We start from the raw sequence: 24,368 nt of genomic DNA on the forward strand, positions 1-24,368 counted from the left end.
CCCCAGAAGCACGGCCTCGTAATACCCCAGGCCGCTCCCAACCCACCTCCACGATTCTCCCCCCATCCTACGGAGGAGCTGCCTTTCCTGGAAGTTCTCTACTCGACCCCTGCCGAGATGCACAACAATCACATGGGGTCAGCCATGGATTCACTCTCCACAATCCTTCTTCGGTCCTCTTCCGCAGCTGCAAGACGGTAATTTGATAAGAAAACGTCTCTCTCGTCCTGTGAAAAGGTCCGTAGTTCTTTTCTTGGTAAAAGCTTGGTTACGTCGAGTTCCACTTAAGTTCTAGGGCTCAGCTGCATGTTGCATTTTCCATCTGCAGATAACTCTTTTTTTCTCTTCTCCTTGCTCAGTATCAGTGTCTCTTCTGCTTTGTCTGCAGAGAAAAGTTCTTGCCTGTGAATACGTCTACTGGTCATGGCGAGTGGCCCTCGTCGAAATACCCCGTCTAATCTTCGTATCCCTCCTACCACTGTTGAGTGGACCGTTACAAAGACCGACAACCACGATACCAAGATGGGCACTCCGTTGGGCTCGCCAACTCTAGCAGCCTCGACGGCAAAGTTCAGAAACAAGGTCCCAGCCCAGATGCAAAGATGTTTACCACTGTACATGGCATGTGTCATTGTCCTCTTCATCATCCTTAACTTCGACATCTTCTACTCTATACCCAGCCCCCTCGGCGTGTTCCGAAAAGAAAAAGAGATTGTATCAACACCATCACGCTTTAGCACGTTTCCACAAAAGATTTGGCAAACGTGGAAGGTCGATCCATTAAACTTTGAGGATCGTGACTTGATTACTTCAAGGACGTGGGTCAATAAGAACCCTGGAATGCGATATGAAGTTCTCACAGACGACAATGAGCTTGCATTTGTGGAGGAGCACTTTGGTGCGGGGAGTGCGATAAATCGACCGGATATTGTCAGGTTTTACAAGAGCATCAACTTGCATATTATCAAGGCTGATCTATTGAGATACATGATCATGTACGCTCAAGGAGGTGTCTATGCAGACATTGACGTCGAAGCGCTGAGGCCTGTGCATCGTTTTATCCCCGAGCGGTATGACGAGAGGGACATTGACTTGATTGTCGGTGTTGAGATTGATCAGCCGGAGTTCAGCGATCATCCTATCCTAGGCAAGAAATCAAAGTCTTTCTGCCAATGGACTATCATTGCAAAGCCTCACCAGCCAGTCATGCTGCACCTCATCGAGCATATCATGGTTTGGCTCAAGGCTGAAGCAATGAAGCAAAAGGTTGCTCTTGGAGATATCGAGCTTACCTTTGACCAAGTCATCAGCGGCACTGGTCCTTCTGCCTTTACAGGAGCTTTGCTGGAGCAGATGCGCAAGAACCATCGTGGTGGAAAGGTCACATGGGATCTATTCCACAACCTGGATGAGTCCAGAGTTGTCGGTCGGGTTCTTGTTCTCAACGTCGAGGCCTTCTGTGCTGGACAAGGCCATTCAGACTCTGGTAACCACGACTCTCGTGGAGCTTTGGTCAAGCACCACTACCATGCCTCCAATTGGCCCAGCAAGCATCCTCGCTACCGTCATCCAGCATACGGCCAGGTTGAGGACTGCAACTGGAACGTGGAGTGCGTGAGGCTCTGGGACGAGAACGTGGCTGAGTGGGATAAGCTCTCGGAGGAAGAGAAGAAGCTGAAGATTGAGCAGGCCAAGAAGCCTGATCTTGGTCTATGAATATGACCTCAAGAGATTGATTGATATTTAGAAGTGCTCTGGAGATCGGCGTTGAGTTTGAATTTCGGAACCCGGATACCTGAGGTCGTATAAACGCGTAATTGATGAATGAGACCAAGTTAAACTCTATAACCGCCTGATCAGGCCGTTATCCAATGATTGCAGCCCGTGAAAAGTGCCGTCTCTATATAACAAGCCTCGCATTCCTTGCATCTGCGACCGTGGCTTGGCGCATGTTCTAGGAGCCGAGGCATCGACAAGGGTAGACCAACTCTATTCGGGGTGATTCAACCCCGCGCGTCCCGAACCTCCGTCTTCATATTCTGCGCGTCTGCGCCGCTTCTCTCTCTTTTCCAAAAACACAATCATTCAATTCAATCATGGCTTCTCAAGAGAAACAACCCGTCATCATCGTCGGCGCTGGCCTGGCTGGCCTCGTCGCTGCTTTTGAACTCTCAGAGCGCAAAGTCCCTGTTCTGCTGGTCGATCAAGAAAATGAAAACAACATCGGCGGACAAGCTTTCTGGTCGCTGGGTGGCTTATTCATGGTCGACTCTTCGTATCAGCGAAGAATGGGGATCAAAGACTCCAAGGAGCTGGCCTACAGAGATTGGATGGGCTCAGCGAGATTTGATCGTGAAAAGGAGGATTACTGGCCTCGTAAGTGGGCCAAGGCCTTTGTGGACTTTGCCGCCGATGAGATGGAGGATTATGTCAGGGCGAGAGGTCTCGGCTTCTTGATGAATGTTGGATGGGCTGAGAGAGGTGATGGTACTGCAGATGGCCATGGAAATTCCGTCCCAAGATTCCATGTCAGTTGGGGTACAGGACCAGAGGTCGTCAAGATTTTTGCAGACCCTGTCAAGAAAGCTGCAGAGAACGGCATCGTCTCCTTCAAGTTCAGACACAGAGTTGATGAGTTGATCATCGACGACAACGGACGTGCTGTTGGAGTACGAGGCACAATCCTGGAAGATGATGATGCTGCCCGTGGAGTCAAGTCGAACCGGGTCGAAAAAGACAAGTTTGAAATTTACGGCTCAGCTGTTGTCGTTTCTTCCGGCGGCATTGGAGGAAATGTCGACGCCGTCAAGGCTGCATGGCCTGTCGAGAGATTAGGCCCCAAAATCCCAGAGACCTTTGTCATTGGTGTTCCTCATCATGTCGATGGACGCATGATCGGCATATCCGAAGAGGCCGGTGCCAACGTCATCAACCGCGACCGAATGTGGCATTATACCGAGGGTCTCCAGAACTGGAACCCTATCTGGCCGGATCATGGTATCAGAGTCCTCCCTGCCCCTTCATCTCTTTGGCTCGATGCAACTGGCAAACGACTCCCACCATTCCTCTACCCAGGTTCCGATACCCTTGCGACGTTGAAGTATATCTGCAGCACAGGATATGACTACACCTGGTTCATCCTCGACCAGAGCATCATTGCCCGCGAATTTGCCCTCTCTGGCTCAGAGCAGAATCCCGATGTTACTAATAAGAGCATCTGGCTGCTTCTCACCCGCATCTTTGGCAAGAAAGGCACCGTCCCCGTCCAGAACTTTCAAAAGCACGGCAAGGACTTCGTTGTGCGCGATAATCTGGAAGATTTGGTAGTCGGTATGAACGAGCTCGCCAAGAAACGGAATGGTCCGCTACTGGAGTTTGACGCTATCAAAGAGGTGATCGAAACAAGAGACGGCCAGTTCAATAACCCATTCTCCAAAGACGCCCAAGCAATGCTTATCAACAACGCGCGAACATACTGGGCGGATCGCCGAAGCCGAGTTGCTCCACCTCATAGACTCCTTGACAAGGCCCATGGACCTTTGATTGCTGTGCAGATGAACATTCTTACGCGCAAGACACTGGGTGGTATTGAGACGAATCTGGATAGCAATGTCATGCGAGCAGACGGTACACCATTCCCTGGATTATACGCAGCTGGTGAAGTTGCGGGCTTTGGTGGTGGAGGCGTTCATGGGTACAATTCTCTTGAAGGAACGTTTGTTGGAGGATGTATCTTCTCGGGGCGTGCTGCTGGAAGGGCTCTTGCTCGTGAGATCTTGGGTGAGAATGATTCAGATGGAGGAGAGCTGAAGAAGGTGAACTCTCGCCTTTGAGCTGGTGATCAGGAAGGTCTTCTTTGTTTTGGCTTGAATTTAGCGCATTGTTCAAGTAGAGATACGTTTGATGTTGATAAAGGATCAGTATGAGTGAAATGATATGACATTCCTTTACGTCGCCAAGATAGTTGTCCCATATGCGTATGCCGTGAGATCAGCGTTTCGTTCATCTGCAAGGAACAGAACAGCTGTCATCATGCTGTAAGAATTTTATCTGCAAATGTAACCCGACCTTATGCACAAATTTGAGTCATTGTAACTACAGAATTTAACTAGAACCTCATATTGGATTCAGTAGACTGCCAAACAATTCGTCTTTTGGTCACTTCAGGGTAGTCAACATCTAACTCCATGGCTGAAACAACATCGGCCGGCATGGCCCTACCCGAAGCCAAGCGTCGGAGTGGCGCTTGAACCCATGGATATCCATGGCTAGGGCTGACTGGTTACAGGGATCATTGGGCGTCTAAGCTCCAGCTTCGGCCTGGCTAGCTTGGATCGCGTGGCTTGGTGAAATTGTCCCTCAACGGCGGTGATTGTTTATTTTCATAATACGGTTGATTTTAAGCTTCATGCGTAGAAACTAGATCTGATTACAGTAGAAGCTCATAAATATGAGGATGTTTGGTCAGTGGCTTAACTCATTGATCCGAAAACTCTCCCCCGTCGGGTATCTCAACATATCCGTGCTATCGCCACTAACTCAACTTCAATTTCCCGTCGGTGCAGCCTCAGTCGGACTCTCTTATAAATCCGCTCCCAATCCACGCCATTAAATTAATTTTGGTATCAGAAGGATCCGAGCTAGTGGTCTCGAGTGTAAGAAAGCGGAACTCCTGTCTATAATCTCACCGTCTCACTGGACAACACCCCGGCCCCTAAAATTTCCCCTTCAACGCTAAGACAAGGATCTTCGCCCATCGGGGCTGAGTGATGAAACAGAGACTGAACTGAGCAACTGAGCGTGGTGGTGTCTCCCCTTCTATCCGTACTGCCTTTTCTCTTCTCTGCTTTTATCATCTTGGTCTGTTGATGACTGGGTGGCCAACAGAAATCTCGTGATAGCCTCTTGTTAAGGATCGCGAGGCTGAAAAGTTCTGATATTCTTTGAGAGAAGCTCTATTATAACGACATAATGATCGCCATCTTACCCTTCACCGTACTGCTGGGCAGCTTTGCCGCCAGAGTTGCTGCTGACACCAGTTTTATCACCCCTGGAGGATCTGGTTCTTCGGGATGGAAGAATAACCCAACATACGATGTCGATGATAGCATGAATGTGGAATGGAATACGGACCTTGAAGAGACCAACCTATTGCTCTGGCAGGATTATCCTCAGGCGGGTGGCGGCACTCAGTTCTTCGTCCAGCTGAAAGGTACAAACGCACGCGTAGACTCTCCGAGGTTCTTATCAGCTAACATCTGATGCCTAGAAAACACAACATCGACGAGTTTCATCTGGACAGTCAACTTTGGCGGCTTCTCTACAGAAGTCGGTGACGACCGCGACGCTGTTTTCCACTACTCCCTCTTTAAGTCTGGCACAAACGACATCGTCGCCAACTCAGCTGCGTTCAACGTCACTGTCCCCAAAGACGAGACGACATCCGCCTCTCTTGCTTCAACAACTGCCCTCCCGAGCCCTTCTTCGACTGGTGCCCTCTCTGAGACAACGACGACCGACGCTGCGACCGAGACAACAACAGAGACTTCCTCAGACAAAGATGATGGCGGCCTCTCCACTGGTGCTGTTGCCGGCGTGGCGGTCGGCGCGACCATCGGAGGCATTGCCCTGCTCGCTGGTGTAGGCTTTCTTCTCTGGCGACATTTCCGTAAAGGCAAAGGTGCTACAGCTGGAGGATACGCGCCGCCCAGCGAGATGCCTGTTGGTTCGCAGAACCAGCCTGTGCATGAGTACTACAAACCTCCCACGCAGCAGGCTCCGGCTGAGATGGCTGGTCAGCCCTGGGTTCACCCATCCCAGAACGGATACCAGGGACCTGGTGGTCTTCACGAGGCGCCTTAATCCATGGATGAGATGGAAGTAGAGGGGCAGTGTTTCGCCTAGGGGCAAAAAGGGTTCAAGATGTTGTATAGCAAAGCATGGAGTTGATTGGTTCAGCCGGTTATATGCTTCTTAATTACTCCTTTAGATACCAAGAATTTATTGAACAATATCGTTGCTTCATCGAAGCTAACTGTGAGTGATGAGCTGTAGCGAATGTGACATGCATGTAGCCTTCCACATAATGCTTCACACGAAAGGGAGGTATCAACGCCAAGTTCCCCCATAGTATCATCAAGAACAGCCTAATATTTAATTAATAATTCCGTTCATTTTTCATCTCAAGATCATTTGCGAGTTTCCTTTCCCTCTCCTTCACGTCATCCGTCACACTATCCCCAAATTCATCCAACTCAGCAATCTTCCTGACCGTAACCTCACCCTCCCTGAATGGAATATTCTTCGCCCAACTAACGGCTTCTTCGCCGTCTTTGGTCTTGAGAACCCACCAGCCACAAACGTGACCTTCTTTCACAACATCAAAAGGCCCCCTGGTGACCTGTGCAGGACCATCCATGGAGTATGTAACGCGGTAGCCATCTTTGGTTGGACTGAGGCCATCGGCTGAGAGAAGAACGCCGGCTGCGTGAAGCTCATTGTTAAAGGTGGTCATTTCCTTAAAGATCTCGGGCCCAGTGGAAGTTGGGTTTTCAGCTTCTGGAGAAGCTTTGATGAGGATCATATATCGAGGCATGATGTGTGTGCTCAAAATGATACCTATGAGGTTTGAAAGCTAATGAGCAATTACGGGAACGAGGTTCTTGTAAGTGACGATTCAACGGGAGCACGCCCTTCTATGTACAAGTTGAGCTTCAGCCCTTTCCATAAGACCTGGTAAGCTGAGGCGCTTTTGGACCAAGACTATTGGCGAGACTCCGTCGATCGTCACCGTTGCGGTGACTCGGAGTTCAAAAACAACACTATACTCAGTGGCGTTCATGGCCCAATGACAACTAAGCAATGACCAGTTGCTGCCTGTTGCGAGGACGAAAACCGAAGAATGATAGTAGGTAATTGCACGATAGGAAAGGACCTTGATGGGAAAGAGCTCGGTGAGATTTCTTATCCGTAATGGCACTCATGAAGACGTCCAGCAAGCTATGGGACCTTTCTTCACGGGCATCGTGAAGTATGGGGTATGATACTCAAACGCCACAGACGTGTTAGGCTTCGTACTTCGTATCCCGATAAATGAAACCAACAAAAATCTCTTTATGGTAATTCTCAAATTATCAAAAAAAGTCTAACATTCAGCTTTCATGAGTTCTTGTGTACGTGATGCTGCATCGCTTGGCAGCCATGATGGCACGCCGTTGGAAATCGGTTGAGCGTTCAACAGCTAAGACCGAGTATATATGATACAATCAGCCCAGTCAACCAATTTATTGTTCCATTACATTGGTTCAAGGCGTGTCTTTTGCAGCAATCATAGTCTAATGTCCCAGTACACTTTGGTGGTATCCTGCATCTCATAAACCATGATTCTGATATGGCACCAATGCTATGGATCACTCTACATTGAAAAACTCGTATATGTTGCATGGAGAATTTGAACAAGTCGTGTAATCTTTCCTCGCACCATTCAGCCTCTAATGACGTGCTTGGCCGAAGTTCAGATAATGGGTCGACATGTCGATTTCAGTGGGCATGATAAACCAAGATAGGAAGCTGGAGTGTTTATCCTTGATAAATCACTCCACACAACGTGGGACCCGTTGGCTTTAAGTGAATAGGATGCGATGTCGACATTTTCTTTTCGTCAGACCAAAGATATAAATATTACACCCCACCAACAGGTTACCATGACGGCTACTCTTCATGCAAACTCGCCCGCTCTCTTGATGAACTATGGCAGATGACAAGGCCATCGTACCAGCTCCCATTGGAGCTGATGAGCCAGATTCTTCCGACAACTCGGTCAAAAATACCGATGCTGCAGTAAACGACATTCCAAAGCATGACCATCATGTTCACAAAGACGGAGCAGATGCTGCCCTTGACTTGTTGAACGAGACGGGCGGAGTCAGTCAACCTTTCGATGCCAAAGCCAACAAACGACTCATCCACCGCATTGATACTCACATCATGCCTCTCATTTGTACCGTCTACTTCTTACAGTATATCGACAAGACTGCAGTTTCTTACGCAAGCGTTACTGGCATTCAACAATCAACTGGTCTGAAGGGAAATGAGTTCAACTGGGTCGCTTCGATTTTCTTCTTCGGTCAACTCGGCTTTCAGTTCCCTACTGTTCGTCTTCTTCAAGTATTCCCTCTCGCCAAGTACGTGTCAGTCAACGTTACACTATGGGGTGTGACTCTCGCTTGTATGGCGGCATGTCATAATTTCAGCGGTCTCCTCGCCTGCCGATTCTTTCTTGGTGCCCTTGAAGCCGCCATTGTCCCAGCCTGGGTCCTGTTCACATCCCAATGGTACACCAAAGAAGAGCAAGCTTTCCGAGTCGGTATCTGGTTTTCAGTCTGCGGTGCGGCTCAAATGTTTGGTGGATACTTTGCTTACGGTGTTGCAACCCACGTTGGCAAAGATCCAAATGCTGCTTTGAAAGGATGGCAAGTTATCTTTCTCGTCCTTGGTCTCCTCACTGTTGTGGTCGGAATCAGTTTCTGGTTCATCATGCCAGATTCTCCTGCCGTTGCTGGATTCCTGGATAAAGAGAAGAAAGCCATGCATCTTGAGCGTATACGAGGAAATGTGCAGGGCATTGGTACGCAGACGTTCAAATGGGCTCATGTCAAGGAGGCTTTGACTGATAGTATGACTTGGCTATATGCCTTCTGGGTCTTTGCTGCCAACATTCCCAACTCTATTGCTACCAGTTTCGGAAACATTCTTGTTAAAGGTATGGGATATACCAATGAGGAGTCTCTGTTGCTGGTTACTCCCCTCGGAGCTTGGGAGATTGTCTTCCTGATTGGCCTTACTTACGGAGCTATGAAGACAAGACAACGATTGTTCTTCTGTATAGCTGGCCACATTCCCGCCATTATCGGAGCCATCTTGATGGCAACCACAGAAAAAGTTCCCGCCTTGATTGGATATTACACAACTGGAGGCATCCCCATTGGCTGGACTACTATTCTCGGACTACAGAGCTCAAACGTGGCTGGCTCTACCAAGAAAATTACCGTCTCATGTATCGGAACTATCGCATATACTGTTGGAAACATCATCTCACCTCACACTTTTCAAGCTCGTGATGGACCACGATATCTTCCCGCCAAAATCTCCATCTGCATTATTTACTTCCTTTGCACCATTGACTTGCTCGTCATGAGATGGGTCTTTGATCGAAGGAATAAGAAGAGAGATGCTGAGAAGGCTGCGCTAGGCGATCAATACAGAGTTGAGGAGAACCACGAGTTTCTGGATCTGACGGATCTGGAGAACAAAGAGTTCCGCTACGAGCTGTAGAAAAAGGTTACCAAGATCATAAACTTTTGGACAAGGCTTTATGAGTCTGTCTCTAATGTAATCCTCATGTAGCTCGAATACAACGAGACATTATGCAGTCTATTCATTGGCATAACATAAAAGTAAGGGGACCATACTATCATATTCTGCAGCCTTTGGACTCAATTAAATGGAGTGGCTTGGCTACCTTCAGCAGTTTAATGACTTAGCTGAGCCTGAACGTTGGAGATTCTTGCTATTGGAATTTGTAATCCTGTTTATCCTTTTGAGGCTATTTTCCTTTAGATATATCTACTCCGGAATCTTGTGCTCACTTGCAGGCACGCCAGCAGCCCACCTATACTTGGACGCAGCATGCTCATCAAGAGGATACCTCTGCCCCGGAAGGCCATAGAAGTTCTCTCGGTAGCTGCCACCAGGTACTGCGTAATCGTCCCAGAAGAGACCCCTTGATCGAAGTTCAGGGAGCAGCAGTTCGATGATATCTTTGAAGGTACCCGGGAAAAGAACATAACCCTCCTCATAGTTAGTAAGGCCCCATGATTAGGGGTTGATGAACTTACAAAGTTGAATCCATCGACGTCTGCCTCATCAATCCAGACTTGCAGACTATCAGCTACCTGGGAGGGAGTACCAACGAATAGAGGCCCGTTGCCTCCTAGGCTGACATGCTCGGCGACAGTATGCTTCGTCCACTTTGAGTTTGCGGGCGAGAACTTGGCATAGCCTTCTACAGTTGATCTGAAGAACCATATGAGTTGAGGCACTTTGGGATTATGAGGACGAAACTTACCGGACAGCATTACTTTCAACCTGTCGAAGCTCCTCATCATCACCGTACTGGTTCAAGTCCATACCAGTCCACCCACCGAACAGGGATAGAGCACCTTCAGTCGAAGCATACTTCTTCGCTTCATTGTACTTAGCCAAAGCTTCCTCCTCAGTCCTACCAAGAATAGGGGTGACAAGAGCGAGGACCTTGATGTTGTTTGGATCTCGGCCAAACTGTTCCTTCGCAACTTGTCGGATCTCCGCAATGTTCTTCTTACACACTGCAGGTGCATGCGCAGAAGTAAAGATAGCTTCAGCATGCTGTGCTGCAAAGGCTTTACCTGGCTTGCTGGCTCCTGCTTGAAGAAGGAGGGGTGTTCGCTGCGGGCTGGGGTCCACGACGTGAGGACCGGGAACGTTGAAGTATTTACCGTTATGGTCGATTTGACGAACAAGGGCAGGGTCCGTGTAGATACCCCGCTCACGGTCTAGCTTGACAGCGTCGTCACGCCAGGATGAGTTGAAGAGCTTGTACATGACTTCCATGTATTCTTCGGCCTGCGCATAGCGTTCATCGTGCTAACTGTCGTTAGAAGCTGAATAATTACTCCGGGAAGATCACTTACGGCGAGTTGAACTGGATGACCAAGGTTGCGAGCGGCTGAGTCTAGGTAACCAGTGACAATCTGTACGTCTTATTAGTGGTGACCGTGAAATGAGACTCGACGTTCTTACGTTCCAGCCCAAACTGTTGAAACGTTAGTAATTTTCCACAGCAAATTATAGAAAACTTACCGGCCCTTTGTGAGGTGATCGACTGTGGATAACCGCCGAGCAAGATGATATGGCTGCTCATATGTAACAGAAACAGTCGCACCAAATCCAATATTCTTAGTCGCAGCAGCCATGGCAGGAATAACGGCCAATGGCTCCGTAAGAGGCCATTGAGCTCCTGAAATGATAGCAGGTTCCAAGGACTTCTTGTAAACATCGTAGCCTCCTATCTCAGTTGTCAGAACTCTGAAAGCTACCCCTCATGACCCAAGTCACTTACCCAACACATCAGCGATAAAGATGCCATGGAACTTGGCGTCTTCTAGCAACTTGGCCAATTCTACCCAGTGCTCAGTGTCCTTGAACCTCCAAGACTCATCTTCAGGGTGCCTCCATAATCCTGGCGATTGATGACCACTGCCTAAAGCCTTATCAGTACATGTTGCATGACTGGGATGAGGGGCACCTACACATCATGACAAAGGCATTGACGATAAGGCTCTTCTTCTTGCCCTGCTGGGCGGTCTGATCTTGGGAAGCCATGACGTTGACTGTAGAAAATGGAAGTGATCTGATTGGATTATGCCTGACTTCGTTGTTTAGGTGGTGATGTACCGGTTCCCAGCTTATTCTTCTTTTAAGACGCTCCGGATATCGGTGCCGATACAGGACTTCCAGACGACTATTGCGTGATTGCTAGGCCCATGACTGAATATGCAAGTGATAGCTCTAGACAGGGTATCCTTAGGCTATAGATATGAGACCTTGGCGTGTAAGAGCGTTTTGGTGGACTAACCGATGGCGCAATCATCACTGAGTCTTGCTCATATGAAATGCCGATCAACCCCTCAATTTCCATACGATAAACTCGGAGAACTTCCAGAAATGGGTAAAAGATTGCGAATTTCTATCAGGGTTGTTTTCTCGGGTGTTTCTAACTCGGAAGTTTCATGTCAAGATACCGAGTTGTCGGGAGTGGCATATCACGCCCACGTGGGCTACACACGTTGAGGCTTGCAGAGGCGCAGAGTCTGTGCTCTTCTGAGACATCAAGTATTCTAGAAGATCATCGGGTTCTAATTCTACGGCTCGGGACCTTGAAATGGTGGTTCGGGCTTGATGTTGCTTCCTTTTTGATCATCTATCGACAGGCATGACAAAGATACACGGCTTCAACAACTTTCATATAAATATTCTAGATTTAATATATATATATATAACATCTAATCTCACGACACTTTTAAGCCATTTTCTCTCCGATACCTCGACAGATTCCATGAATAAGCCCGTCAGTGTCTAGTGCTTCTTGATATCGCTGTCCTCGCCGGAGTTGGACCCATAGTTCTGGCTATCAACCTCCTGAATGGGGCTCTCAAGAGAAGCAGCAGGACGAGAGCCGAAATCCTTGAGAACCAGCCAAGCAGGGAAGATAGAAAGACCCCAAAGTGCGAAGTTAAAGTAAACACCACCAACCTCAGCGAAGAGAGGCAAGGAAGTAATGCCGTAGCTGACGGCTTGCCAGGCGGATTCAGTACCTCGGAGAAGGGCAGAGAATCGAATTACTTCGTCTTGAGTATCGGCGAGATGATGAATAATGAAGTAGCTAGGGAATAATTAGATCATGGCCATGTTACGTGCGTTCATGGTTACTCACAGGAAGAGGTAGTTTAGCTGGAATGACAGGGTGAGGAGCAAGAAGATGGCGAAGGAATGGCCGAATCCCGAATCAACCCAATCGTAGGTTGGTCTTGTCTCACGGAACCTGGTAACCAACACTGTGGCCCAGATCCAGCAGGCTCCTTGAAGAGTAGCAAGGAAGGCGAAGGAAGATCTGGTGCGGAATCGCAGAGAAACCTTGGTACGGTCGAGCCAGACCTATGGAGATACTGTGAGCAATAGAGACATGATGGGCATTTGAAAGACTTACACCCAGAACATTACCAGCGGTGACGGCAACGATACCACCCAAAAAAGAGCCAAGAGCACGGGATCGGACAGTAAACCATACTGCATCGGTTAGTATCATGTGTGAGATTAGACCGGGGAGTCTTACAGGAAAGATAAGTGAAGAATACGGCTTCCGCAAAGACAGCCTGTCCGATGAACAGAACGACCAGAAGGAACTTCTTGGTAAAGAAGAGCCTGGCGGTCTCCTTCAGCTCGAAGCTAGGAAGCTTGTCAATCTCCAACTTGACGGTGACGCCATCCTTCCTCTGAACCTGATGCGGCTTGCTGAGCAACAGAGCAACGAAAGGACCAACAGCTTGGAGAGCAATGAAGATAAGATAAACAGTGTAAGAGACCTTTCCAGCCTCGTTGCGGTCGGCATTAAGACCAAGATTGATGGCGCCACCGAGGATCTGACCAGATAGACGGTAAGTGAGCCAGTAACCTAGAGCTTTACCGCGGTTCCAAGGCTCGGGATATGCGATGGCGATAGCGGCTTCGGCCATCCAGAAGACACCAGCTGAGATACCACAGAGAGCAGCACCGACGAGGACGAGCCATTCTGTTCCGAAGCGGTTGTTGGTGTAAAGGCCTGCTGCATAAGGTGCATAACCGAGACTAACTCTCGTCAGCAATGTTCACGAGCACGTTCGCGTGAGGAGACTTACGTTCCAAAGATCAGAGCACCCTTGATACCGATATATCGAACCAGAGTACTCGAGAAGTAACAAGACACAACCATGAGACAGAATGTCAAGGCATTGGCAGCGTTGATGAGCTTAGGCGAGGCTGCACCACCGGCACCAAGCGAGTTCATGGCTACCCAGATACCCGGAGCAGACAAGTTACACAAGCCAAGAACCGTGATGTTGAAGAATGTGGAGCGATACCACTTGACTGGGCAGTGTTAGTAGACGACGTGCATATCGGGAGTGAATTCTTACCAGGAAGAAGCTGATCCTTGGGAGGAGCAGCGACCTCACTGTCCGCATGTCGATTTTCCACCACCGTCATCTTATCTTGTCTGAATGATGCTGTATGAACTGGAGAAAGTTGAGACAGAAGAGAAAGCTTGATAGCTATCAGAATTGTTAGCGAGACACGGCTGTGATATGTTCTGTAGAAGTAGGTACGAGATCAACATTTATATTTCCCTTCCCATCATGAAACCACCGCCCAAAGCGATAGCACCAGCACGCAATCCAATCCTTGACCGCACCTACAGCTCAACTGCCGAAGTCCCAGCCCTTTGGGCATTAAATCTTCTAGCGCAAAACGTATATCTGTGGCGGCATTACGTTTACCAGAGTCTCGGTATGTATCCGGTTCGAGACTCGAAATGTTTTGCTCGCTAGCAGAGTCTCGTCCTTTGGCTTGTCCTCGGTTACGCCTCGAGTATCAGTCTGCGTGCGTGGAGGCAGGATCTGAGATCAACTCCCCGAGAAAGATGGCCCCATTAACGAAGCTAATGCAAGGATGTTTAGCGGCTCCGATGCTTTAGTGCAGTCGTGATAGATTGGACGGGCTCTCCACGTGGAGGTGCGGGCGAGTCGCGCGATTACGTGCGTGGGACCATGTCATGACGAGATCTCGCCCAAAAGCTCATCTTCACTTTATGCATTGTCGAATCTACTAGACTAACTCTCTATGGAATACTCCACCACTTCTCGTGAATATCCCGCAAATCGATCTTATCTGGCCTTTGAAGATACGGCGTTTGGTCAGCCTCTGTGTCCGTCTCTCTCTTGGTCCATCCATTGCCCAAGTAATGCGCAAAGCGGTTCTTAGAGTCGCCGATATACTTGTACTCCCAATCTTCCCATCTAGGCTCTTGTCGCACAAATGTGATATGCCCTGCGCTTCCTGGCCAGAGCCCGTGAATTCTAGCACCAGGCCTACCGCCATTGTACCATGAACTACATTTATCTGTAAGAACTGTCTTTGCGAAAAAGGCATCTGAGTACTCCACAAAGTCGTCGGCTGCTTGTTTAGAGGGGCTCAGAGACTTAATGCCCTGATGCGAGACCTTGCGCAGGACCTTGGCGAAGTATGTCAATTGAGTCTCGACGCTGTGAGGGACTGTTCCCGATGGCCCTGTTGCTTGCGGTCCATGGACGAAGAGAAGGTTGGGGAAACCAGGTGTTCCAAGTCCAAAGTATGTGTAAGGATATCCATATGTTCCATCAGCCTTCCACAGATTGCTGAGCTCCTGTCCATGAGCGCGAATGGGGAATGCTGGAACCATGTCAACGTTTGCGCCGGTCGCGCAAATGACAGCATCGACATCTCTCTGCTTGCCATCCTCAGTCTCGATTCCCGTCTCCGTAAAGCGCTTAATTCGAGTACGGATGTACTCCACGTTATCCTCTGTAATGGCCTCGAGATATCCCGGCCCCGGTGTCAGACGTCGACAATTCGGCGAGAAGTCTGGTACGATGTGCTCAAGTAGCTCTGGCTTCTTCACCAGTCGCTTCTTCATGATGTCGATGAACGCTTCGCGGAGCTTCTGATTCGACTCGCTGTTCCGGAAGAACGAGTCAAATCGTGTCCAGTATAAGCTCTCGAGGTCCTTTCGGAAGGCCAAGTATGCGTCAGGGTCTTCTGCCCATTTCTTCTTCTCCTCTTCAGTATATGGCTGGGCCTCAATCTTTCGCTCTTCACCAGCCCAAGATGCCGCAATCCATGTCTTGTTACGAGCATAATGATCAAGTCGCTTGACAATTGGTTGCAGGTTCGCGGTGACTTGGATACCGCTCGCTCCATTGCCAATGACAGCGACCGTCTTGTCCTTGGGATCAAAATCCGTGCTCCAATTGGAGGCATGGCGAAGATGTCCTTTATACTCCGATATTCCGGGATAATCGGGTAGTTTCCAGTCATTGAATCGTCCAATACTGGTCAAGATGAACTCGTTCTTCTCGACCGTCTCTTCGCCCGTCTTCACGTTCCGTAGCTTCGTGATCCAGACACCCTCTTCATCGTCCCAGGTTGTACCCTCGACTTTGGTATTGAGCTTGACATATTTGTAGACGTCAAACTTTCGCGCGACCGATTGCCAGTATTCACGGATCTCGTGGCCGGGTGCGTACTTGTCCGACCAGTCTGTCTTGGGCGCGAATGTGCTTTGGTAGACGTGCGACGCAATATCGCATCTTACACCGGGGTAAACGTTCTCAAACCATGTTCCTGCCTACAGATTTGTCAGTTCTACCAACATTCAAGAAATCTGATGATTTGACGTACCACATCGGCATTCTTTTCGTAGATGGTAAGCTTGATGCCAGGGACTTTGGCTGGTAGAAGAATGCCTGCTGTGATTCCAGCCAGGCCAGCGCCAATGACACCAACTCTTAGCGGACGTGGCTCGTCAACGAATCTGTCGACCAATTTCAAGCGAGGGTTGTAATAAGGCGATGTCTTGTCTACGTTTGGTCCATTTCGTACGGTTGTTGGCGCGAGGTCCTTGGTCTGGGTAATTGGGGTTGACTTCTCAGCCGGTGCACTCTCTACAGCGACGCTCGGTAAGTCTGAGTCTCTATTATTGAAGTCATTGATTGCGCCGTTAATTACTGCTGCGGTCGCCATCGTTAATTGATGGGAATATGGTGCTCGGGAATGATGGTGAATGTTCAATTACCGATGAACCTCTTCAGGCGACAGGACTGGGATACTCAATACCTTGAGCTATTCTTCTATCCTTATCGCATCTTGCCCATGAGCACGTTAGCTAGCTCTTCTGTTACATCATGTCGTAATCTAATCATTCTGCATGGCCATTCGCTGTCGCAACTCCCGTTCCTCTTTCACCATATTGCGTCTTTGTTAGTCTCAATCACGCTTGTGCCCCACGCTCTTACACCATCGAGGCCCTGGCACTCCAGTATGAGACCCTGAAATCTCGATCCAATCAACTTCAAAGCAATTAATTACCGTCGCTTCCGATATACGGAGTGAACTTGAAGTAGTATCCGAGTTTGGAAGGTTTACCCCAGTAGGCCATCACCGTCTCACTTGGTTGTCGCAGGTTCCAAAGGTGCGCAAAAATGCAAGACCTTGGCTCTTCACTCATATTGCCCCGAGCCTCTTGGGTCACTCATAATCATGGAAGTCAGCAGCTCTTTCGTTTATTAAATAAAGTATTTGAGACTAGTCCGTCCTGCCACTGCATCCCTTCAGTTAACCCTCATCGCATCTAATCCATGTTCGACCTCAACACAATACTTATCTCATGTTCTATCTAATAATTCAGCCCCCATAATCTTACTTGTCGAGTACAAATTGCTCCCCAATCCACCCATAAGTTCGGTAAAGTCTCCGTCCATGGCGCCTAGCAATAACAAAGGGCACCTTATTATGTGGGTGAGGTTCGTGAAAGTGTATACTCGCATTAGCCTCCAGAGTAGATGGCGAGAATTGCCATACAGACCCATATAGCTTCTCGGCAGCAAGCCCAACTGAAGTCAACGCATGCAAAAAGTCGTTCCATGGAACTTCACCGGGGGTAGAAGTAACATCTGGGTCATAAAAGAGAATGCGAAATGTCTTGAGTGCTCGTCGGTCAACCTTGAATATCGGCTTTGGATCCTCGAGCGTAACTTGGGTCATCGCTTCAGCTGGGGCTTCATCGACTTCAGTTGATTTGGTTGAAGTTCCTTTTGTCTTGAGTTTCGCCTTGTCTGGCTTCACTGAAAGACGACCTGACGCCTTAGTGTCTCTATCGTCACTGGACAACCCAAAGAAAAAGGTCGACATGGGTTGCTCAATGTCGAGCACTTTCCTCTTCTCTTTCGTGGGCTCAACCCATTCAGGTGTCCGGTGCAGGGCACGAGGGCTTTTGAGCAGTCCTGTCAGGATACTTTCATCCATGTCCTCCGTTCTTTCGTAGAGATACCGATCTGCTCTGGCCCAGAAAGCATCTAGGTTCCACTCCGCTCGCCGCATCATCTCAACATTTTCCTTGTTCTTGCGTCGGTATACAGGATAGGTGAACTTCCCCAGGTCAGGCTCGCAAAACTGAATGAGGTCCGGCGCTGGCTCTATTTGGATAGCTTCTTTGAACTCTCCCCAAATGTCAATCTTGTTTCCGATGATGTCTTTCGACCAATCCATGGAATGATCGCCAGGGCTAACACCGAAACCTCGGTTCCACGGCTCGAAACGCTCGAGCGCATGCAAAGTCTGGATGATTATCGCGAAGTCACCAAGCATGGCTCGGGCAGTCGGTGATAGTAAGTCTAGAATTGCCTTGTCCCTTACCACCTGCAATTCCAGGTCGTTTATGGCCAGGTTCATAACATAGATATCAGGAACGACACTCTCACAATCCAGTCTGCCCCTCGCACCATATATTTGCCAGATTACCCACTCGACTAAAAAGTTCTCGTTGAGGGTCAGGGGTCTCTCCCGAGTCTCAGGGTGATTGTGCGAGAGAGCGACAGCGGCTCGTAACCGGGGAGAACGCTTGACCAAAAACTCTAGTTTCTCTAGGAACACCTCTCTACTAGTCAGTACGAAAGAGAGAAAGTGGCGAATCTGGTTGTTGTAATCAACTGGCAATTTCTCTGTAGGTGATATGACGCTCGCGTACTTCTCCTGCATTTCTCGCAGGCATTTGGTAATTCGATGGATTTCTGTGAAGATCTCGACCAATGTGTACGCGTTAGTCAAAACGTCGGCAATGGCTGCTCCCCATGTGCTTGTGTGTTTTCTTCTGAAGCCTATGAGTTGCATATGATCGTGCATATCACTGATTTGTTCCACAAAGTAATTGGGATCCTCGCGCATCGCCCAAATGTGATCCTCTGCAGCCCTGGCTTTGGCCGCAAACAACTTCTCAAGGTTGGCAAAGTCAAGCCGAGTTAGTACACGGTAGGGGGCTTCGACAGTTATCTCGAGCAGGGACGTTTGTATCCCCTGAGTCTGAGTATTCGCGGGGAGTTCCGGCTCAGGCTGAACAGGGTAAACATCGCTGAACAGATTTTCCGGCTCAATATCATGAAGAATTTGATGGCAACATTTGACAAGGAAGTCCATTAAGCGCTCCTGTATCTCTAGAATCACCATGCCGGCTGGAGCCCCGAATTGATTTACAAGCCACTTCTTGCCATATATGTCAGATGTAGGCCAGTCGTAGTCTTTGGTTGACAAATGAAGCCAGGTTCCCCGGTCAACGTTTGGAACTTCTCTCAGAGTTCCATAGACGTCACCAGAGGAGATGCCCCGGAGGATCAATTGCATGCGGTCCGTGGGGAACGGCGGGCCATCTACTAGCACGTCGGTCAATACTGCTCTATGGACGTTTTGTGCATCCGCGTCAAGGAAGAAAGGGGGCGGTTGACGGCCTCTGGAATTAAGAAGCAAGAGGAGCGGCGTAGGCTTCCCAAGGGAGTCCTTGTTGATGAAAGGCCACAGTATTGAACTATGATGCTTGACCTTGACCTCGGGGTCCGTCTCTAATTGTCGCCAAAAGTCGTAAAAAGGCCGATGGGTTGGTGGCATGTCTGGCCATGCACTAAGAAGAATCTGGAGCCGCTGCTTTCTGCTTTTCTTAAGCCATCGTTTTTGTATGCTCTCTTCGTGCCGTTCGAGAATTTTTCCAAGGATTTCATAGTTTTGAAAAATGATTCTCCCCCTTCTCTTTGACTCAGCTTCAACTACTTCTGCTGGTGTGTTCTTCAACGGAAAAGGGTAGGAGTCCCTCGCTTGTCGATATCTGCCGGAAAGGCTTTCATCGTGAGGCATCTTGGGGATGGGACTGTCATATGAGTCTCTTCGACTTAACCGTGTTGCTGGGTACTTGGTTTTGACGCTTATATTTTTGGAATAGGGGCCTTTATGGTTGAACGGTCAAACAATATTCCAGCCCAACACATCTCGGCAAACGCCCCTAAGGAGGTTAAAAGAAAGTGAAGGATTTCTTGGACTTGGTAGGTAGAAAAAAGGAAACCAAGTACTCCGTAAGTTTGATGTAAACTCGGTGAATCGCTAACCTTATTTCTTTAGCACCTTGATAGTTAAAAATTGGACATTTTCTTGCGCCCTCGGGAGCGCCTTTTGACTCCGAGGTACTTGACCGGACCGCCGCCGAAGACGGGGCATCAGAAGTGCTAGGGATCGTAAATGGGGAGTAGGTCACCTAAAATCAATCATCATTAACATCACTACAGATATTCCCATTCACTCATTTAACCTTAATCCATCCTTATCCTCATCCTCACCCTCACTCACCCACTCATAATGTCTGGTCTCTGTGTTGTCGCAATAGTGTTTGACAGCCCAATTTGGAGCATGTGATAGCTTTCCAGTACTCCGTAGTACCTAGCTAGGTACTAAGTCTCTTAAATTACCTAGTAGGTACTAAGTTAACTATCAGTTATCAGATCATTTTTGGGACGGTAAAATGTTTAACGCGATACTAAATCCATCGCGCCGTTGGCCTCAATTACCATTTCCCCATACCCCGCGTGGGTCATTTCAACGGGTCTGGGGTAAACATTTTGGCGGTAAACATGAGTCACAAGGAGCCGATATCAAGGTATAAATTGTCTAGAAGTCCACATTGTTTGTGATCATCAGAGAGCACGGCTCACTTTGATTCAACATGTCTTCCGAGCCCATCACATTTGCCATCATTGGTGTCGGCTTGATTGGGCCTCGTCACGCCCAGACTGTGATCAAAAACAGCCAAGCAAAGCTGGTAGCTGTTGTCGATCTCATGCCAAATGGCGAGCAATTAGCTCAAGAGCTTGGAGCTGCCTACTTCAAATCCGTGGCCGATATGCTACAATCGTCGACTAAGCCTCAAGCAGCCATTATCTGCACTCCCAATCACACACACGTCCCTCTGGCTCGCGAGTTATCCTCGGCGGGTATTCACATCCTCATTGAAAAGCCTTTCTGTACAGATATTGAGAGTGGAAAGGATTTGGTTGATCATCTCGATAAATTAAACGTCAAGGCTTTGGTCGCTCATCATCGACGATTCAATCCCTATATGATGACTGCAAAAGAAACTGTGGGTTCTGGTTCTCTTGGGAAAATCATTGCAGTGAATGGAATTTGGGCGACTTATAAACCAATGGAATACTTTGACCCTCCACGGGAATGGCGAAGAGAGAATACGGGCGGTGTTGTTCTCATCAATCTCGTCCATGAGATCGATCTGTTGCACTATCTCTTTGGTCCCATTACACGGGTTCATGCAGAGAAGACTATATCACAGCGTGGGTTTGAGGCTGAAGAGGGTGCAGTTCTGACACTTCGATTCAAGTCCGGTGCCGTCGGAAGCTTCCTGTTCTCAGACAATGTTCCGTCACCGCATAACTTTGAGTCCGGTACTGGAGAGAACCCTCTGATTCCTAAGACTGGAAAGGACTTTTATCGTATCTTTGGCACCAACGCATCATTGAGTGTGCCAGATATGATTTTGTCTTCCTATGTTGAAGGTCAGAAGTCATGGCACCAGGAGCTTGTTCAGAAGAACGTCCCTGTTCCCGATGGTGTGCCTTTCGAGCTACAGTTAGATCACTTCATCAAGGTTATTCGTGGTGAGGCGACTCCGAGTTGTACACCAAGAGATGGTCTGGCTGCACTTGTTGTCTGCCAGGCTGTGAAAGAGGCATTAAAGGAGGACAAGACAGTGGATATTGACACTTCTGGTTTTGGACTCTAAATGGATAGTGCTTCAGGCTCTTCGAGATTTCTAAGAATTCAAAGACGGACTATAATAGGATACTGAGGCTCCCTAGATTATACTCTGTAACATATATTAATAATGGATAGAAACTATGTTATTCTCTGAGCAACTATTGTACTCCTAAGTTCATTCTTCTCATCAGCTTCTATCTTCAATGAGTTTACATGATTAAACAAATATCTATTTCCTCATCAATACTGACAAAGAAGAGCGTTCTCGCTCGCAGCGGGAAGTTAAATTATACAAGTCTCAACAACCAAGCTCGTCGTGTGCACCCCAAGGGCATTACGAAGCCATCTTAAACCGTCTTCTGAATGGTATCCCAATCATCAAAAAGAAGACCAGGCAGCCCAACCAGCAAAAACAGGGCCTGACCGGGGATTGAACCCGGGACCTCTCGCAAACTATAGTTCTTTATAAACAGAACTGAGATGTCACTCCCGAAGCAAGAATCATACCGCTAGACCATCAGGCCAGAAACTAGATCCTGGGGATATCAGTGCGGCCAGAACCGGGTGCCTATAGACATGCCGACCCCAGCAGCTCTACTGCGGATCTAAGGAATTGCCAGAGGTTTCTTTACTATATCCAACGACTTAAGCCAAGCTATTATCAAGCACCAAGTTACAAGTCGAGGACTCGTCTTTTTGTTACCTGTTTCCCCTGGAGAGTGGTGGTTGTTGGCGCTTCGTCCATGCGAGGCTAGCAGATGGCACACTCGCAGGATCTACAGCAACTAGCCCATGATCGATCAGACCTTATGAGAGCATTGGGTCGCCGCTTGGGAATCGGCTGTAGTCATTGTAACACAATGCTGAGATACTTGGGACTTAATGATAACACCTAGGGTATGGCTTTGAAGGGTTGAGTCCCCCTGGCTTCCAAAGACGCACAGGCTGGCTGGGGATCGTGGTTCTTTAAGACTTCACATTACTTGACTACTCTGCGGAGAAACAATTTACTTTGCATAGGGCATCGTTCTATCGTTGAGCTTAAGTCTAAGTCTATTGGGGAGCTGAACTATGTTTGACCTGGCTTTGACAAGAAAGCGATACAATGATTGACTGTATCTGATCCTTAATCCCTTTTCTTGCCAATTCTTGGGAGACATAGCCAAAGTCCTAGCAATGCAGTCAAGAAAGCCAGGATAATCGGCTGGAGAGTCTTGACTCCCTTGGCTTGGGCAATAGCACCCACGGCAAAAGGAAGAATTGCGGCACCACTACCACCAAAAGCAGCTGCGAAACCAATAGTACTGACATGCAAGTGCTTGGGCAACATCTTCGTAGTAGCAACGACTACTGCAGGGAATAATGGACCAAGAAAGAATCCCTGGAGTGCTACTGTTACTGCTGAGACATAAAAGCTCGGAACCAGCCAGAAGATTAGCTGCAGTGTTATAGCGGTAGGCAAATATAGAGACACTGCAATTTTGACACCAAGTAGTGGAGTCACGAACCCTAGAATAGCACGTCCAACGGCGAGACCCAACCAGAAGCCCATGGAGGTCATACCGGCTGGGTAGTTCTCAGCCTTTCGCACGCGAATCATGAACTGGACGATCCAGCCACCGACAGAAACCTCAACGCCAACGTAGCAGAGGAGGAATGCGGCACAAAGCCAAGTCACACGAGCGAAAGGAAGCTTAAACAAGGCTTCCTTCATGCCCTGGTTGTCCTCGTTGCTGGCGTCCATGGTTTGACGGTAGACTTCTGGGCCATTGGGCCAGAATGCCCAGGTGCAAGTAACAAATTCGATAGTGGCCAACCCGATCTAAGCACAGCAGTTAATACTGGGCCTTTAAGAACATACCCATATGTGTGACTCACCATAACATAGTAGAACGTATACCAAGGCAAGTTAGCCTTTGCGATCATGTTAGTTGCGATAAGAGGACTGATGACTCCTCCAACGCCGTAAAAGGCATGAAGGAAGCCAAGAGTCTCATTGGCCCTATCAAGATTGCCAATCCAGGCATTCCAAGCAGCATCACTGATTCCGTTTCCGAAACCAGCGAGACAGTACGCAAGAACCAAGACTGGGTACGGAGGGTGAACGGCAATGATTATGTAGGCGAGAATATGACAAATTCCGCAAGTAATACCAATTCCTCGCTGTCCAATCCGCCGATGCAGTGTATTATTCAGTACTGCTGCTAAGATATAACCGACAAAGGGCGAGAGGAAAACAAGAGACACTATAATGTAACTCAAGTTGTAATATTCTTCTAGCTGCGATCTGTTAGTAACTCAGGTCTCGGGGAGCCAGTTTACGTACGTATGGGATCAAGGCCTGTCATTTAATGTCAGAAATTGTATCAAGCAGGGGATTTCACAGGGATCGTACACCGTATGCAGCATCATTAGCCCCGGAGGTCAAAAGACTCCAAAACGCCGCTCCGGTCCTGAAAACATTCTGGCGGGGATATTTCCAGCTCTCAGCAACCTCCGCGGAAGCATTCTGTGCCGCGACGCTCTCAACACCACCGTCTGAGTAATCTTCACCGTAGCGAGAGCCAAGCCTCCGAGTTTCGTCAAAAATACCCGATCCCTCACGGACCGCAGCGGCAGGGGGCTCGTTGATTGCGCGAGACGTCAGCTCGTAGGAGCCAATTGTGGCTGTAGAAGAGGCAGCCATAGTGGAGATGTGCTGACAGGAACGGAGGTTTAGGTTAAATTTAAACGCCGTCTATAATAAAGGAAGTGGAAAACAGGAGGAGGATTCTCAGCGACATGATGCGATCTATTTCTTTCTTTTAAACTTGGTTGTTGACGACATCATGTGGATCTTGTACGCGGATAATCGTTCAGCACTTTACGATGAGTTGAGAGTATAACCAGATCAGGAA

The 24,368-nt window shown here is 48.5% G+C and overlaps 11 protein-coding genes across 11 annotated transcripts; 5 read left to right on the forward strand and 6 right to left on the reverse strand.

Annotated features, from left to right (window-relative positions):
• Positions 1 to 423: 423 nt before the first annotated feature.
• FTJAE_3067 (alpha-1 6-mannosyltransferase HOC1) lies at positions 424 to 1,716 on the forward strand (the record flags this gene model as incomplete). Its single annotated transcript, XM_037349324.1, has 1 exon — positions 424 to 1,716. The coding sequence occupies one exon, from the start codon at positions 424 to 426 to the stop codon at positions 1,714 to 1,716; it is 1,293 nt and encodes a 430-aa protein (XP_037209755.1).
• Positions 1,717 to 2,096: 380 nt separating this feature from the next.
• Positions 2,097 to 3,833, forward strand: FTJAE_3068 (uncharacterized protein; the record flags this gene model as incomplete). Its single annotated transcript, XM_037349325.1, has 1 exon — positions 2,097 to 3,833. One exon carries the CDS (start codon positions 2,097 to 2,099, stop codon positions 3,831 to 3,833), a length of 1,737 nt encoding a protein of 578 aa, XP_037209756.1.
• A 1,138-nt stretch (positions 3,834 to 4,971) lies between these two features.
• Positions 4,972 to 5,862, forward strand: FTJAE_3069 (Crumbs like 3; the record flags this gene model as incomplete). Its single annotated transcript, XM_037349326.1, has 2 exons — positions 4,972 to 5,212; positions 5,270 to 5,862. The coding sequence occupies 2 exons, from the start codon at positions 4,972 to 4,974 to the stop codon at positions 5,860 to 5,862; spliced, it is 834 nt and encodes a 277-aa protein (XP_037209757.1).
• Positions 5,863 to 6,157: 295 nt separating this feature from the next.
• Positions 6,158 to 6,595, reverse strand: FTJAE_3070 (dgpfaetke family; the record flags this gene model as incomplete). Its single annotated transcript, XM_037349328.1, has 1 exon — positions 6,158 to 6,595. The coding sequence occupies one exon, from the start codon at positions 6,593 to 6,595 to the stop codon at positions 6,158 to 6,160; it is 438 nt and encodes a 145-aa protein (XP_037209758.1).
• A 1,154-nt stretch (positions 6,596 to 7,749) lies between these two features.
• FTJAE_3071 (allantoate transport) lies at positions 7,750 to 9,333 on the forward strand (the record flags this gene model as incomplete). Its single annotated transcript, XM_037349329.1, has 1 exon — positions 7,750 to 9,333. One exon carries the CDS (start codon positions 7,750 to 7,752, stop codon positions 9,331 to 9,333), a length of 1,584 nt encoding a protein of 527 aa, XP_037209759.1.
• A 291-nt stretch (positions 9,334 to 9,624) lies between these two features.
• Positions 9,625 to 11,421, reverse strand: FTJAE_3072 (alkanesulfonate monooxygenase; the record flags this gene model as incomplete). Its single annotated transcript, XM_037349330.1, has 8 exons — positions 9,625 to 9,849; positions 9,897 to 10,074; positions 10,127 to 10,683; positions 10,731 to 10,790; positions 10,840 to 10,852; positions 10,900 to 11,104; positions 11,159 to 11,299; positions 11,349 to 11,421. The coding sequence occupies 8 exons, from the start codon at positions 11,419 to 11,421 to the stop codon at positions 9,625 to 9,627; spliced, it is 1,452 nt and encodes a 483-aa protein (XP_037209760.1).
• A 753-nt stretch (positions 11,422 to 12,174) lies between these two features.
• FTJAE_3073 (DUF895 domain protein) lies at positions 12,175 to 13,839 on the reverse strand (the record flags this gene model as incomplete). Its single annotated transcript, XM_037349331.1, has 6 exons — positions 12,175 to 12,481; positions 12,533 to 12,753; positions 12,806 to 12,885; positions 12,932 to 13,443; positions 13,494 to 13,722; positions 13,770 to 13,839. The coding sequence occupies 6 exons, from the start codon at positions 13,837 to 13,839 to the stop codon at positions 12,175 to 12,177; spliced, it is 1,419 nt and encodes a 472-aa protein (XP_037209761.1).
• Positions 13,840 to 14,470: 631 nt separating this feature from the next.
• On the reverse strand, positions 14,471 to 16,410 carry FTJAE_3074 (FAD dependent oxidoreductase; the record flags this gene model as incomplete). The annotated part of the gene is made up of 2 exons (XM_037349332.1): positions 14,471 to 16,015; positions 16,069 to 16,410. The coding sequence occupies 2 exons, from the start codon at positions 16,408 to 16,410 to the stop codon at positions 14,471 to 14,473; spliced, it is 1,887 nt and encodes a 628-aa protein (XP_037209762.1).
• A 675-nt stretch (positions 16,411 to 17,085) lies between these two features.
• FTJAE_3075 (uncharacterized protein) lies at positions 17,086 to 19,323 on the reverse strand (the record flags this gene model as incomplete). Its single annotated transcript, XM_037349333.1, has 1 exon — positions 17,086 to 19,323. The coding sequence occupies one exon, from the start codon at positions 19,321 to 19,323 to the stop codon at positions 17,086 to 17,088; it is 2,238 nt and encodes a 745-aa protein (XP_037209763.1).
• A 1,102-nt stretch (positions 19,324 to 20,425) lies between these two features.
• On the forward strand, positions 20,426 to 21,496 carry FTJAE_3076 (quinate utilization oxidoreductase; the record flags this gene model as incomplete). The annotated part of the gene is made up of 1 exon (XM_037349334.1): positions 20,426 to 21,496. The coding sequence occupies one exon, from the start codon at positions 20,426 to 20,428 to the stop codon at positions 21,494 to 21,496; it is 1,071 nt and encodes a 356-aa protein (XP_037209764.1).
• A 1,101-nt stretch (positions 21,497 to 22,597) lies between these two features.
• FTJAE_3077 (bypass of stop codon 6) lies at positions 22,598 to 24,157 on the reverse strand (the record flags this gene model as incomplete). The annotated part of the gene is made up of 4 exons (XM_037349335.1): positions 22,598 to 23,293; positions 23,350 to 23,751; positions 23,798 to 23,812; positions 23,867 to 24,157. The coding sequence occupies 4 exons, from the start codon at positions 24,155 to 24,157 to the stop codon at positions 22,598 to 22,600; spliced, it is 1,404 nt and encodes a 467-aa protein (XP_037209765.1).
• Positions 24,158 to 24,368: the final 211 nt, after the last annotated feature.

Source organism: Fusarium tjaetaba (assembly GCF_013396195.1).
Source record: "Fusarium tjaetaba strain NRRL 66243 chromosome Unknown NRRL66243_c0000062, whole genome shotgun sequence".
NCBI lineage: Eukaryota > Fungi > Ascomycota > Sordariomycetes > Hypocreales > Nectriaceae > Fusarium > Fusarium tjaetaba.